This window comes from Epinephelus lanceolatus, chromosome 6, assembly GCF_041903045.1.
Source record: "Epinephelus lanceolatus isolate andai-2023 chromosome 6, ASM4190304v1, whole genome shotgun sequence".
Classification (NCBI taxonomy): Eukaryota; Metazoa; Chordata; class Actinopteri; order Perciformes; family Serranidae; genus Epinephelus; species Epinephelus lanceolatus.
The window spans coordinates 28,583,537-28,599,588 of record NC_135739.1 but is presented as its reverse complement, the minus strand read 5'-3'; the positions used below and the strand labels follow the sequence as shown (position 1 = coordinate 28,599,588).

At 42.4% G+C, this 16,052-nt stretch overlaps 1 protein-coding gene across 2 annotated transcripts; it reads left to right on the top strand.

Moving 5' to 3' along the window:
* The first annotated feature begins 955 nt into the window (after positions 1-955).
* mknk2b (MAPK interacting serine/threonine kinase 2b) lies at positions 956-14,415 on the top strand. Of its 2 annotated transcripts, XM_033620989.2 has the most exons (14): positions 1,022-1,162; positions 1,833-2,041; positions 2,584-2,674; positions 2,941-3,042; positions 3,181-3,278; positions 5,820-5,899; positions 6,087-6,160; positions 6,350-6,454; positions 6,635-6,690; positions 6,805-6,900; positions 10,465-10,659; positions 10,799-10,963; positions 11,073-11,113; positions 11,226-14,415. In XM_033620989.2, exons 2-14 carry the CDS (start codon positions 1,991-1,993, stop codon positions 11,500-11,502), a joined length of 1,431 nt encoding a protein of 476 aa, XP_033476880.1. In that variant the 5' UTR covers positions 1,022-1,162; positions 1,833-1,990; the 3' UTR covers positions 11,503-14,415. The 2 variants fall into 2 exon arrangements, with proteins under 2 accessions (XP_033476879.1, XP_033476880.1); XM_033620988.2 differs by lacking the exon at positions 1,833-2,041 and having other exon boundaries at positions 956-1,162.
* Positions 14,416-16,052: the final 1,637 nt, after the last annotated feature.

Genomic DNA, 16,052 nt, shown 5'->3' with positions numbered 1-16,052 from the left:
CTTTTGATAGCCAACTGTAGGTGGATTTTAATACGTCTACTTATTTGCTTGTACTTAAGTAACATCTTGAATGAAGGACTTTTCTTTGTTAAGTATTTTTCCTTTGCTTCTTTTACTGGCAAAAACAAAAAGGCAAACCTGAAATTTCCTCTTGATTGCATGAGAGTGCGTGCGTGTTGGACGGTGTGATACTGCAATGCCAAAACAAGTGAAGTCATGCCACTGTGACTGTCCCAGTGTGAGTGACTCACATGGAGAGGAGGGGGGGGGTCGGGTTCTTTCAACACCCATCTGGCCATTTCCATTCATGGCGGGGCGTGAGAATAAAGTTTAAGGCTCTATAAATGTAAATATATCCTTTTCTGAGACACAAAGAGGGAGATGGGTGGTGTGTGTCTGCTTGCGCTCATTGTTTATATGTTTTACGTAACATAACGCTGACCAATTATCCTGGTTCATAGTTTTAATGTGGCTTTGACGTCCAGTGACAGCAGCATAAAGTTAATTTGATTTGAACGCCGTCATAGTGTAAACTAGTGGATCTGGTCTGTTTGCATGTTCTGCTAATCTCGCCTCTCTTCACTTCCAGTGTGATCTGTGTCCTCAGTACCGCCTTGGGGGCTGGCTGTGCCGATGTGCACGTACTCGTTGTTTCGTTCCTCCATACATCCCGTCATGGGGCCTCCAGAACAAAACAGAGTACACTGGCTGGGTACCGTTTCGTGTGTGTCCGCAGTTTTGTTTATGACCTTTTCCTGATGTGTTCAGATTATCACCATAATCTATATATAACACATCAAATAATGTGATTCGTCAAGTTATTTTTTATCCTATGTTTTCTTGCACTACGTCGAACAGCTATTTTCGCTCCTAATCTCGACAAGTGGTAAAATTGCATCAGCGAGACGAAATGGTACCCAGCCACCATATCAGGTTCTAGAAAGCACATGACCACACATCCAGTCTGTTGATGCGGTCCCGAGGAAGGAGGAGACGAGGAGGAGTCAGCGGGGAGGTTATAAAAGCACCCACGCCGTTGCCTCTTCGCCACCTTCGACGCACTCACTATCAGGCGACTCCCCCCGTCGACCGTCCTCTGCGGCTTTTGAAGCAGTGGGTCAAACACCGACGCCAACACTGGAGCTGTAAAATTAACAACGGGGTGAGTACAGAAAAGTCGCTTTGGATGGCAGTTATCAACGCTGCCATTTTGTTTGAGCAGTTTGAAATGTAACGGTTCTTCTCGCAGCACTGCAGTGACTTTAGTGTTAACGGTCGCTTACCGTCGTGGCCTGACGTTAAAGTTAACGTTATATTTGATAATGGTTGTGATAATGGTTTACTCGACACCAGTGCTAACAACTTGAGTGATATGACTGGGTAGCGTGTTAATGTTAGCTAAACGACTAGCCTCCCTGCGGCTGTTGATGCGGCCGCTGCATTCTCACTGGTAAAACTGAAAACAGCTTGGCTTTCCGACACATTTGCTTCTCTTACCCAAACTGTGCTATTGCAATGAGTTTCTCTGTGTTGTATCTTCTAACTCTACTCATTGAAAAGGCACTAACTAACCCATCAGTTAAGCTAAACGTGGGTGGCGCTGCAACGTTAGGTAGCAGCTGCTGCTGTTGTTGCACTCTTGATTGTTTGTACTAACGTTACCTCAGTAGCATGTGGCTAATATTAGCTAATGTTAATTTGGCATAGTTGGCCTTATTTGGTGACGCATTAATTGATTCTGGTGAAACTTTGGTGACTGATCAATGGTACCTGAGTGATTTGTGCTGGTAATGTGAGTTTTAATGCTGCGGTTTGTTTTGCATTGTCGACAGGGCTCCCGTTTAAAGCGCCGCAGCAAGCTGACCAGCCAGCGCAGTGTGATCACTTGCGACTCTCTCTGAATCTGTTTCGGAGAAGTGCAAATTGATATCCCAAAAGAAACCACTGCCGCCGCCGCACGTCCACCAAAATTAACCCAAATCGGAGCAAAATGGTGCAAAACAAAATGACCGAAGTTAAGGGATTCCACCGCTCTTTCAAGGTAAGTTTGAGATATGTCGAGGGCATAATGCAGAGTTGCTATCATCATGCCTTTTTGGATGTCCCTGTAATCAGAGCACGTTTGTCAGCATATAAGAAGACGTCACCTCGCTATATATAAACACATCTGTCGCTCTCCCACGTCAAATGGTTGACATGTAGGCTGTGTGCCTTGATAACACGTGTGTGTTCAGTTAATGGAGTGTGACTAGAGTGGGAGGCAGCTAAGAAGTCTAAGAACTGCTGCAGGAAATGTGGCTCTCGCAAACATATTTAGCAATATTTGTATATTATTAAGGTGGACTGTTGTAGGTCTCATGGTTTCTTGGGAGCTGTGCATTAAATATCAGTGGTTGTTTCAGAACTTTCCACTTATCGGCTGTTTTCCTATTTTGAGCCTACTTTCAGTTTATGGCTTTAGGATTGAAGATAACCAAGGCTCTTATCAGTTATGACTGTCTTAGAATTGATACTCTCGGCTAAATGGCTCATCGATAAGATTACATACCTTAACAAGCACGTTTTTTCATTCTCTCAATCCAGGGCCAGAATCCCTTTGAATCTGATGACTTCACTAAAAATGGATCCCATCTTATTGATTCGTCATTTAATTTTGAGTCCTCCCCAAGACATGGTGAGTGTTTAACCTCAGTGTTTTGAAAACTGTTGTTTTCTTATCTGTGTTCTGTCAATGTAATCTATAATGCTTTAGTTGCACCAAGAGTGACCTAGTTCATTCATTGAGGCTGGTCTCTATAATTAGGCATAATTGCACTATTTACTTACAACGAGCACAACGCGATTGCCCTTAAATTTTGTTTTCCCTTAGTGTTTATTTTTTAGTTTGTTTGGGTTGTTTCCTAATAGCACATGATAATGTAGGCACTCCTGTTTTGACAGACATGCCTTCCAGCCAGCCTATCGACATCCCCGATGCTAAGAAGAGAAACAAGAAGAAAAAGCGTTGCCGGGCAACTGACAGTTTCTCTGGACGATTTGAGGGTAAAAGCTGTTATTCCCAGCATCATCATGTTACTGTTACAAGAAACACCTCATAAAGCATTATGTACTACATTCAGAGAGACTCTGCTCCTCAGTAAAATTGAGCATTTTCCTAATATGTGAAACTATGTGCTACAGATGTCTACAGACTGCAGGAAGAATTACTTGGGGAGGGCGCGTATGCCAGAGTGCAAACATGCATCAACCTCATCACCAACAAAGAGTACGCCGTCAAGGTAATAAAAACAGACATTCTCATACACTTAATAGATGACTAATATATTTGAAAAACATTAGCATAATGCATCAAGTCTTGATTCCTTCAAGTCACTGCTCCTGTCTCGCATGTCTGTGAATGTCGTCGTTGCTTCATAACACTTGCCTGTTGTCTGTGTGGGGCACCATGGCTAGTGATCAATATAGAGATGTTACATTTCAAGGACCGTGCTTGGTTACCTCATCAGTGACTTGGAGATGTGAGTTGAGAATTGAAATGCCTTTGTACATGGAGCAGCCCTGGGCTATTGCATACAGTTGAAGAGCTAAATGCAAGAAAACTAGGATATGGGATGTGCGTCATTGTGTCCATGTTTCCTTCTTTTCACTGGTTATTCTTTAAAAATCTTGTTCAGGGAAATTCTCATCCTGAGGCAGGATACTTGTTTTCCTTTTCCGCTATGTTTAGTTCTGTATGGTGGATGTCTGCAGGCTGTCATCTTTGTTGTGCGTCTGCTGCACTCTTTTTTTTGAGTGTGCAACACTAGCTGCTGTTAAACACTTCCCCTTACTGTTTTCATAGATGGTCAGCCTATCAGAGAGCAGGGAGGGATATACCCACCCCTTTTCCTTACTCCTATTGCCTACAGAGGACGCTCGTAGTGAGAACATTGTGTACTGGTTACTGTGCCAAAACAAAACCCACATAGAGAGGAGGGAGGGGCTCTTGGTGAGGGTTGTGACCCAGGGTGTTTACACTGCTTTGTTCTCCTTCTCGCTCAGTACAGTTTTACTTTTTCCCCCCCTGTAAATGGGGTGTGGACTTGTGAATACATGTCTTGACTCCTGAGGGACTTCCCTTTTTTCTCTTTTATATTTAATTCTCATTTCCTCATTTTTAGGAACATAACATTGTGAAAGATTTTTCTTCACTAAAAAGGTGAACTGAGGCTTGTTTTTCTTTTCGTACATACTTGGCCCCTATCCCACTAATCCCACTGGGACACTGAACGTAAACACCAAGCTATTTTTTAACTTCTGATTAACTCCTACTTGCAGTTTAATTCTGTTGAAGTGTTAAAGGAGGTGTTGACCATTCAAGGCTGGTTCCCCATAGAGCAAGTGTCCATATCAATACCAATTAATATTTTAGAGGAATCGGAGCACACGGTCTGTCATGTGACCACGGTCTGTTAGCGTTGTTTACCCAGGGATGGTTTGGTAGATCCCTTGGGACTTGCAGTTCTGGGGGAGGAGGCATGAGGGTCGGCAGTTATTGGAGGTCATTTAGGAGTCTGAGCTGCTGCCAGATGTCCTGTCTGTCCCCTCCCCCTCCAGACGGGGTGAGTTGCATGTGTGGGCTCCTTGTGTTGCAATTGCAACAAAAGCCTCAGAGCACCAAGGGCGAGTAGAGGGTTGTGCAGTGCATGCCTATCAACAAACCTTCCCCTCAAAGGTATCATTTCACAACCCTGGGTTGATGATTGAACACGCAGCGTGATTTGGTGGGGCCTTGTTTTGCAGCAGATTGTTGTGATTCTGATCTGTGATTTGGATAAACAGCCATAAATCTAGTACTTATCAAATATCTGTCCACCCACTTATCATGTTGAGAATGCATCTGTCCGTTATGTTTTGTGGTTTCTTTTATATATGCACCAGTCATTATCAGGATGGGAGGTTTTTGTAGTGATAGGGAGAAAGTGAGCTGATTGGGGGCTGTTTGTGCTGCTGACTCAGACTGGAAAAGTGCAGAGGCTTTGGACTGCTCATAGGCCTCTTGTCTGTCTATTAATCCTAGACACACACTGCAACTCTGGCCCCACTGCGCTTCAATAGCAGCTGTAATCCAGCTACCAGGAAGAGAAACATGCACAGCCTCCCAAGCAGACAATAACCAACCAGGGCTGGAAAATTCAGGCCTTTTGCTTTGGTGTCAGCAGTCTATCTTTCTCTCTCTCTTGGCAGGGCATCGTGCAGCTGGTGGCCCCTCAGTGGTTTAGTTCCAGGCAGCACAAAGTTATATTTAGCAAGCTTTTTTTTGTGTTATCGTAAACAGTTTTGGATTAGCCCATGGGATGTTTCAAAGGAACACTTATGGCTACTTAAGAGTGCTTAAGATTTAAATATGGGTCACACATGAAGTGCTAAATATAGGGATGCCGTGACTTGTTACATTCTCACCCTGTTGTCCGCTTTGGCAGGCAGAGCTGAAAGTAGGTTAAACTATCTTTAAACCTGTCACAGGGTGGGATAAAGGTAGGAGCGCAGGAAAATGCTGGTCTGGTATGGAAGGAAAACAGTTCTAGGGCCCTGTATGGAACATAATCTGTAATACACCGCAAACACAGGCACAGGATGGGTTTTGTGGTGCAGTGTGAGGGGACGACCTTCACCCAAAAACATTAACTCTCACGGACAGGGTCTGTTTTTCTTTAGCCATCAGTGCATTTTTCAGAACTGTCCTCCATCCTACTGCTGTGGAAAACATGAAAGTCAGACTTAATTGTTCAGTGGGGTATTTTTAGATAATGTGACTGAACTGAAATGTTCTGTTCCAGATCATTGAGAAAAGGCCGGGTCACAGCCGCAGTCGTGTCTTCCGTGAGGTTGAGATGCTCTATCAGTGCCAGGGCCACAGGTAATTTACTTTTGTCAAGTCTAACTAATGTAATGCCACCAGATGAATGTATGGAGACAGTACCACAGACTGACTGACCCAGTTTGTGCTAAATCTTATTCTGTTCTGTCCCTAGTCCCCTTATTCTTAAATGTTCACTAGATGACTCGGACACTAGCTCATCGTGCTGTTTTTTTTTACCCTGCAGTAACATCCTGGAGCTGGTGGAGTTCTTTGAAGAGGAAGACAAATTCTACCTGGTGTTTGAAAAGCTTAGAGGAGGTTAGTGAATCAAATCTGCTGCAGGATCCCTGCATCTGATCTCTTAGTTTATTTTTAAACATTCCTGTAACACACGTGAACAGTCTTCGGTCTGTAGCCAGTTTTTTTGGTCCCTGTGTGGGAAAGGATTTATTCTGTGCTTTTTGCTCGTACATATAGCTGATATACTCTTCTTTTTGCCGTTATTAGGGTCAATCTTGGCACACATTCACAAGAGACGGCACTTCAGTGAGCAGGAAGCCAGTGTTGTCGTGCAGGAAATTGCCAGCGCTCTGGATTTCTTGCATAACAAGGGTAAGACCTCTCGTATCATATTTACAATTGTGATTTCTAGATCTAACTTGTCACAGGCAGAAGCATCTTGTTCCTTAACGAACTATATTACAAAAAAAATACATTTTGCTTGATTCTGGAACAATGGCTAGATCTTGCTAACGAAAAAAAGACTGACTCATTGCTTTGTTTTTTTTCAAGGAATGGCACATAGAGACCTGAAACCTGAAAACATCCTCTGTAAGACTGAAGACAAGGTGAGTTAACTGTTAACATGTTTGAGCCCAATTAATTCAAATGTCAAGTGTGATAAGGTGCTCCAAAATGATGATATGATTTTGAAAGATTCCGAACTTAAATCTCTTTTTCAGATTTCCCCAGTCAAGATCTGTGACTTTGACCTGGGCAGTGGGATCAAGTTGAACAGCGACAGCTCACCCATCTCCACCCCTGAGCTCCTCACTCCTGTAAGTCCATCTGCATTTTGTGCTTGTCTTGTTAGCCAAACAGTTTATACCCTTTTATTGAAGGCAGATGCATGCCAGCAATGTATGAGTACAGCCATTGAGAGAAAGGAACAAATTAATCTGTCATATGGTCTTGGTCACATTTCCTCACACAGTCATTTGTGACCTTGTTGTGAAACGGGTCTTTTCAGACTGTAAAATAACATCTTTATCAAGTCAAACTGGCTAGTTGCCTATTGGGTAATCCACAGTGGTGTTAGTTGCAGCGCAGCTTGTGATTGGGAGACAGAGAATGTTGTGTATCGAGGTTAAAGTCGTTCAGTGTTGGGCAGTTTCTTTGAAATGGCATGGATTGCTTCCTGAATGTCCCAATCTGGCGGTTTTTATCTTACCTTATCATGCTGAAGTATCAGCAGCACTTGGATAGACATGCCTTAGTTTAAAGTCAATGTCCTGTTGCTTATCAGTTGCAAATATTGAGGCCCACAAGTTTGGGGTTATGATTGTTTAACTTTTCTGCTGTCGTCACAACACAAAGTAAATCCTCTGAAGACCGCCCAGAAAAATGGGACCCTTGCAACCTCAGTGGGGAGTGGTAAAGTTGAACTGGCAAGCTTTCTGTATGTCAACACTCTGTCTGCTGGTTGTGTGGGGGGCCGAATAGACGGACCAGAGCAGGTGAAGGATAGCTGTTTAGCCTACAGGAATGTAGGAGTGGGTGGGGGGTTTTCTACACTGGTAACTTCATCTTCCTTTAGCAGAACTAATGGATAGAGCCCATCCCTGGACTATTTGAAGGGGGCATAGTTTTTCGGGGCCAAGAGGCCTCGTGTTTAGTCTACACAGATTTTGATGCTACATGTGAGTTTGGTGCAGTGGGGTGCACCTATTTATATATTGCCTGCCTCTTCACAGTTTTATCCTCAAGTTTTGGTGTACATAACCGCAGACTCGATCGTACGCAAAGATTTCAGTGGAAGAATAGTTGATGCCTGAGGAGAGGACACAATGTGATAGCCTTGAAGGCTGCAGGGAACACACTGCAACTCTTACAGAGCCATGTCCTGTGGTATGAAGTTACAATAAAACCCAAACACACCAGCTCTTGCTTATTTCCCCTTTCTCTCTGTGGTATGAGAGGAAAAACACCCACCCTCTCTTTCTGCTTAGTCTCCGCCCAGTGGCCCCAACCACGCTTGTGCTTGTCTGCGCTTTCTTTATGTTCTTTATACAAAGGCTGTGCATAAGGTTTGTTCTAGAAATTTTAGTGTTTCCCCCATACCTAGCAACTGAGTTGTGATTGGCTAGATTAGTGGGAGGGGGAGGGTAACTGGGAGGGACAAATAACCAGTCTGCTCATGCGCCCTGGCTTGTTTTCTTTCCCTTGATCACAGGAACAATGTTATCTGATTTTCATCTCACTATTGGCACACTCACCCTGCCCCCTCTACCACCACCAACACATTCCTACAGTTGCTGTTGCACAATTTTAACATGCTTTTGCATTTTATTGCTTATATTCCTGATCCAACTGAATATGTTTAATGGACTTCATCTAAAGGTTGTTTGAAAATGTACAAGTTGACTGCAGATGTGTGTTCTCTGGTACAGTCAAGAACACAGGGAAGAGAGGAGGACCCTTTCTAGGAAGGCGCTAAGTTTAGTTTACTAAGAACTCTGTACAAGTGACTGCCTGTCTGCTTGGCATGAAATAAATCTGACTGTTCAAATGTCAGCTCTCACGTGTAGCAGCTGGGAACTGGGTGGAACTGCAACATGTAGACACAACACAGAAGCAGCTTAGATGGTTAAAAAAAAAAAATCAAGGAACTGCTTCTGTTATTTGTTCTTTTTACAGATGCAGGTGCAGCTGCATGACGACAGAACAGGTCTTCTTCCTGTAAGCCTCTTCAGATAATCCTGTAGTTTACAAACAGCAGAGGTGTGGGTTTGTCATCGGTGGTGTCAGTGTGGCCTGACTAGTCACATGGTTTCAGGAAAGCCCCGGGTTGCAATACCAACAAATCCTGTGGTAGCAGCAGCTTATTATCATCTATCTGCAGCTTACGGTAAAGTTAGGAGTATGTGACTGATGCAAGTTCAGAAGGTGTTTGCAGCAGCAGCAGCACAGGAAGGTTTGTGGCTGTACCAGAGCCATTATTAGTTCGGCTCTTATCTCTGGCACTTGGAGGCGGTTCTATACTAGCTATCTTTACCCGGGCTTGTCTTTGATTGATGTCGTATTTGTGGCTTTGTAACAAGATTAGCCCTGATAGCTGTTTTTTTGATAACACAGCTATCACATTGCCTTTCAGTTTTGGGGCACCTTGGTAGGCAGAAATATCCTTTTGTATTGTGTCTGTGTCTTTTATTTCTGCAGCAGCTGCATTTGGCCTGAATCCTTCAGGCTTGTCTGTGGAGGCAGTCGGCCCAGACATGATGTTGGTGGTGGAAACGTGGGGGCTGGGTTTTTTTTTTCCTCTGACAGAAGCAGCTTTGTCTGAGACGAGATTCCTGTGCAGCAAATTTCATTACATAAGGGTGCAGCAGGGTGGAGGAGGAGTTAAGAGACAGCTGGGATTTGGTGCTGGGACACAATAGATGCCTGCTCAATGTAAACATGCTCACCCCACAGATGGAAGGAAGGATATAGACCAGGGGGCTTTGCCAGGATGTAGGCCTAGACAAATTCTTATACACAACATGCTTGACTCTCTGCTACCATTTTGAAAACAACTGATCAGTCAAAGGATGGATTAAGAGATATTCTCAGAGCAGGTCCTCTGATTTTATACCAGTAGTGGTCTATATTTAGGACTTCGTCTAGAAGTCGTAAAGAATCCAAGAAGCACAACTTCAATTCATAAAACTATAACAATTCTTGTTTCAGTTAATAGAATGAAGCCACAGTGAAATGTTCACATGTCCTGCTGAACTAGCGACCTGCTCCTCTTCTGTTCCGAAAGTATTAAAACAGCACTCGGGGCTTGTTTCTAAGTTATGTAACCATGGCGGGCTCAGCCCAGTCTCTGGCTCTGCGGGACAACCAATCCTCTTTTCCCTGCTCAGTGTTTGCCCTAATTTCTTCCTCAGCTACATAACAAGGTATCGTCAGATCCACGCCAACCCTTGACCTCAGCCCATTCTGCCTGGTTTATGTACAGCTGGTTGGTCAAAGCAGTGACTCACTGCTGCTGCCGCTGCCTACCCACATTAACCTGCTTCATTATAGCATAGCCCTCCCTTCCTCTACCCTTGATGTGTAATCGTACACGATGTTCTACTTGGGTGTCCTGAGAAAAGCTGCATAGCACTTTTTACATGAACCCATCACTGCACATAATAAGCATGTGACTGTCACATAGGCAGCCCCCTCCTAACACACAGCGTAAGAGTGGGCCTCAAGCCTCAACACTTGCAACCACGAGGTATCAGCTGAATGAAGGAATTTAGGACACAGCTAAGAGAAGCTTGTATTTCTTTCTTAACTCTTTTCCTGCTTTTGTTATCGCTTACTGCTTATGTTATCCCTGGGGCTAACAAACTTGTTTTTTTGTTTAACAGTGCGGCTCAGCGGAGTACATGGCACCTGAGGTGGTTGAAGCCTTCAGTGAGGAGGCCACAATTTATGACAAGCGCTGTGACCTGTGGAGCCTTGGAGTCATCCTCTACATCATGCTGAGCGGCTACCCACCCTTTGTAGGCCGTTGTGGGGGTGACTGTGGCTGGGAGCTGGGGGAACCCTGCCACACCTGCCAGGTAAGAATTCAACACAATGATGACTACCTACAGTCTTTTTTAAAATATCTCTAACAGAACATTTGTGAAACTTCAAACTCTGTATTTTCTCCATTAAGGTCAAAGTAACTAATGTAAATATTTTTATGTCAATCTTTAGAACACTTTGTTTGAGAGTATTCAGGAAGGAAAATACGAGTTCCCAGAGAAAGACTGGGCTCACATCTCCTCAAGTGCCAAAGACCTAATATCCAAACTTCTGGTTCGGGATGCCAAAAACCGCCTGAGTGCCAGCCAGGTGCTGCAGCACCCCTGGGTGCAGGGGGTAAGTCTAAAATCATCCATGTTCTGCATATCTTTGACAAACATTCTTTATGTTTGGGGTTAGTAAGTGTTGAGGTTTTAAATTAATGACCTCTTTTCATTTTTTTCAGGGTGCATCTGACACTTTACCAACATCCATCCTGCATCAAAGGTGAGAAATCACTACAGCTACAGAAGACTGTGTTCCTTCAGACATTTATCCAAAAATATGTGCAATGCGTACTTAAGTTTTTGACTGATTTGTCTCTTATCTTGTCCATTAGAACCAGCAGTGCCAGGGATCTGACATTCTTTGCTGACAAGGCCATGGCTGTGAACCGACAGCTGGCTGAACAGGATGGCATGGAAGAGCAGCAGCAGCAGCAGGAAGTTCCGTTTGTTGTTACCGCTTCTGGCTCTTCCATACGCCTCTCACCTCCTTCCAACTCCAAGCTGGCAACGCGCAGGCAGCGAAACAGCCAGCCCAAGGGAGGGCCCGTCTCTGCAGCAGAGCTCCGTCAGCTCTTGGCCCCTCTCGTTATTGTGGGAGACTGTGCCTGAACTTTGTCAACCCAGACCTCTGACCCTTCCGTCAAGATTCAAGTCCAGATCTAAGACTACCCTGAGACACTTTCTCCCCAATTCTGGCCCCTCTCTCTGACGCTGTAGCTGGCCTTGGTTCCTCTGCCATTCAGGCTTTCTTGCCTCGCTGTAAAGGGAGATGCTGCTTGCAGCCCTTCCTCTAAATGCCTTCTGCCCTTTTGCAGCACTTCTGAAGCACATCACCCCAGGGCCTGCATATAGCAAACACACACACATGTGCATGTCAGAGTTGGGGAGGAGGGCCAGTAAGTGATTTGGGAGAGAGAAGTATTTTCTAAGTTATGTTTTTTTTTTTGTTTTGTTTGTTTTCATAAAACTCAGTTCAGAAGAAAGCAGAACACTTATCTTCGAAACTAAGCTCAGACACCAAAGGACAACCTGTTGTGCTGCTCCCACGTTACAACTGGATCCACTGTGAATTAAGTTATCTGGAATGTTCTCTTTGCCTGTGTGTATATGCATGAATGGCCCATCCTGCAGATACGTACAAGCTTATGCAATATGCCAAGATGAAGGCTGTTCCTGTCTAGAAGGGATTCAGTAAAAGGGGTTGGTAGGGCTGTAAGCCAATGCTGTCCGTGCCTGGTGCGGTCCATTAACATGGCTGGGGACTTCAAAGATTTTTTTTTTTTTGTCTCCATTTCAGATAATTCCTCAACACTGGGCCTCCTCTGTAAATGTCTGAGATAAAACACGCACTCATCTAGGCTAGTGGTCATGCACTTAATGCTCCTGGAGCAAAGAATGTCTGTCTGTACCCAGCCGGCTATGAATTACTGTTGCACCGATTCATTCAGTTTATTTCATGAACATAGGTATATGCCAAACTATCAGTAGCCACACCTTTCAGTGTTTAAATGACACCATCAGGCAAGTCTAATGATATTGGATTAAACTAATTTACTTGGTTTGTCATGCATGGCCATCCCAAAATTAGACTTCTGAGCTATCTCTGAAGTATATCTGGTCTGTTGGTACAAGCTAATTTTGTTTGAAACTGGGTCAGTGTTACTTTAATTGTAAAGAATTCATGACATGTCCCCTTGCCACAACCAGAACTTGTTTTTGTTTTTAATTTTTTTTGTAATTTTTGTTTCTACAAATCAGTACATAAGATTTAACCTAGACTATTTTGTCAGTAAAGGTTAGAACTCCTATCAGGGGTTTGAAAAGCACATTTTGGCCAATGTGACAGAGTGTCATCTGTTGATTGAATACATTTATTTGGACCATTTTTCCCCCCGAAAAAGGTTCACTATTGTCTTGGTTTTTTTTTGTTGTTGTTGTTTTTTTTGAGACACCCCTTTCAAAATGACATTATAAATTCTCATGACAAAAAAGGAGGCAGATTTTCCAAAAAAGAAACATTAAAAAAAGGAAAACATTCCACAAAAAGAAAAACAAACAAAAAAAAAAAGTCTTCCATAAATGTGTAGCTGTATTAAGTTTACTTTATGTTTCATGTTTGAAAACTCCATGTCATTGTGCCACACTGATTTTTATTTTTTCCTTTTTTTTGTATGGCTGTTAATAAGCTTTTTATTTTCTATATGGTGGTTTTCATGCAGGTGCTGTTCAGTTCAGGTGAAACACCGGATGTTTTCCTCGTTTTTTGTTTTTAAAAGTTCAGAGTATGTGGTGTATGAGGTGAGATGGAAAGAGTTTTAGTTGATCTGGAGCGTTCATGCCCAGTGAAGGGGAGTTTTTAAGTTTTATTTTTTTATGTGTTAAGAGTTGGCAATAATCTTTTTTTTTGTTAATTCAGATTAAGTTAAAGCTCATTCTGAAACTGACAGGTAATGGACTGGTGATGAGGTCTCACAACACTGTAGCCATTTCACCAAAGAGGGTTCAAGTCATGACATTGAACGTGTGATCATCACTGAGCAGTGAGAAGTGCGGACTTCTGATTGTCCATGTCCTGTTGCCAGCACTGCAGCAACGGTACTCTGGAAATGGCTCTCTTGGTGTCATTATGCTGATAATAGGACACTGTAATAGTTCTGAAATACCTTTCTACAGATGCATCGTTATGGGGTTTTATGTCTTATAATAAGACTTACTTGAATTTGTGTATGCAGCTGTTTCTTCTCCATTTGGGAAACTACTTTGCTATCAGTAATCTCAAAGCATTAAGCTGATGATCAAGGCAATCTTGGGTTTTTGAAAATACCTATACAGTTCAGTATTCTGCCTTTTTCTCCCTTTTGAGCATCAGATGAGTTGGTCCCTACTTTTTGATAGGGTTGGATACTCAAACGCACACATATTGGCCATACTCTGTAATATCCTTAATGGTATAACAGTTTTTTTGGTCATGACCATTTCTACTTTTGTCGAATGGCAGTAGCTTTTTGGACTGCCTTTTACTGGGGGGGAAGACGGGACAAAATGATATCCTTAAGCCTCGCGATTTTTATATTGTAAGTCATTTTGAAGTAAGCAAGTGTTAAAATCCAGTCATTCATTCAAATGGACAGTCCATCATCCACCTCCCCACAATTTGAATGTAGCCCACAAGCAAAAGCATTTACAATCCAGCAACATTGATCAAAATGTTTTATAAATGCTTCATTTCATGGACATGGTGTGGGGTCATTCTGTCTATGTTGATTCAGTCTCAATTTTATTTTATTGTTTGAGCATTGACACCTGATTCAAACAGTCTGAATCACCCCAAGCCCATCGTGTTCATGGGAGAAGATTTAAAATAAATACATCCTTTAATACAAAATATTTTGATTTAAAATAAGCACTTTACTGTACCATGTGAATGATTGCAGTTCACTCGAAGCAACATTTATGACCGTTGCTACAGAATTTTGTATTGTTTTTCTAAAAAAAAAATGCAATAAAATGCTTTGAACTACACACTTGTTCGTCTGATTATTACAACGTCTTTGTATGTTGGTTAAAGGGCTGAAGTGAAGACTGCACTTCCTGTTATGAGCTCTCTCCAGTATCACTAGTTTCATATTAACTATAGTTATCTTTTGGCCAAGGTTGAGGTCGTTTCTTCTGATTCTGTGCTGTAAATCTCTAATCAGTAACACTCCCTGATATCTGAGCTGACTGAGTCACATGTCCTTGGCTGATGGCAAATATGAGCTCAGTTGTCTCACATAAATACACACACTCACTGTAAAATGTGACAGTGGTTTCACCTTGTGTTAGTCATGCAGTGAAGTGCTGTGGGGGGGCGCTGTTCACAGCTGTGAGGGCCGGATCTGACGAGACTGATGCAACCTGCTGCAAGAGCTGCAGCTCCTGTGTGCCACCTCATGATCTGCCTGGAAATACAAGATGACTTCTGCTGAATTAGCTGAATGCCAGTGTGTCATTTCAAAACTGCTGCGAGTCAGGATTTGTCCTGAGGTGAATAATAAGACGTAACAAAACAATTTCTGACACAATACTGACTGAGTGGGTAAACTAAAAGATGGGTGAAGTTAAAATATAAGTATGTGAGCAAAGAATAACTTAATAATAAAGAAATATAATCAGAAAAGCAACTGGGCACCGTGTGTATGACGACTTATCATTTTGGTATTATTCCTATTATAGGTTATGACATGTATAACATTTATTTGGTTTAGATGTTAGAGGTTTCCTTTTGTTATTGGCTTTGTTATCCTAATTATACATTTAAATTATCAATTAATTTCTTAGTCTATCAAATTATTATTTTTTTTTAAATGGCCATCACAAGTTCTGAGAGCCCAGAGGAACATCTTGTTGTCTTGTTGTCTGACCAATAGTCCAAAACTAAAAAATAAAGTTGAATAAAAACTAGAAAAAGAAGCTGCAAATCCTCACATTGTGTGGTTGGGACCAGCATTTTTTTTTTTTTTTTTTTTGCATTTTTGTTTAATTCAATGGCTTAAACAAACAAGCAATTATTAAAACTGAACAGTTTCAGTCCCACTTTTCATGTATTCATTTACCAAAGTCACCACATTAATATTTAATGTGTCCTCCATTCCTCCCCTTAGATTAATGTGCTGCACTTTACACAGAAATGAGGAAACAAGACTCTCAACAAATCCAGAAAGCAAACACACACACGCTCACATAAACCCTGTCCATTGCATAACTTCTATTTCAACTCTGCAGACGTCATAAGGCAGGAGGAAATTAAATGATGCAACAGCAGACTGTTTTCTGTACAACATCCAAAGAACATGGGGCACGCTGATTAAACTCACAGGGGTTTGTCTCCCTCTAGTGGAGAGTTGTCACAGCTGCATGTAGAATCACATTGCCAAGATTAAACTGAAAGACTATCCTCTTGGTATGAAGGTATGATAAACTACTTTATGCAGGTGCAGTAGGTAATATCCTAAAACAGTCACTGAGTTTTGTTTGATAACATCAGACATTAGATAAAGGGAGGTCAAATTATAATCAATCATAAAATAAAAGGTTCGGTGTGACTTTGCAGTGTCAGCACAAACATAGGAACAATGTGAGTAATGATGTAATGCAGTTACCTGGCTCTCTATCACATC

What these genes read in the sequence shown, in the direction of transcription:
- mknk2b (XM_033620988.2), top strand. Translation starts at nt 971, where the DNA reads ATGCGGTCCCGAGGAAGGAGGAGACGAGGAGGAGTCAGCGGGGAGGTT. An exon ending in TATCAGTGCCAGGGCCACAG is followed by an intron (nt 5,900 to 6,086) that starts GTAATTTACTTT and finishes TTTACCCTGCAG; the next exon opens with TAACATCCTGGAGCTGGTGG. An exon ending in ACATCCATCCTGCATCAAAG is followed by an intron (nt 11,114 to 11,225) that starts GTGAGAAATCAC and finishes CTTGTCCATTAG; the next exon opens with AACCAGCAGTGCCAGGGATC.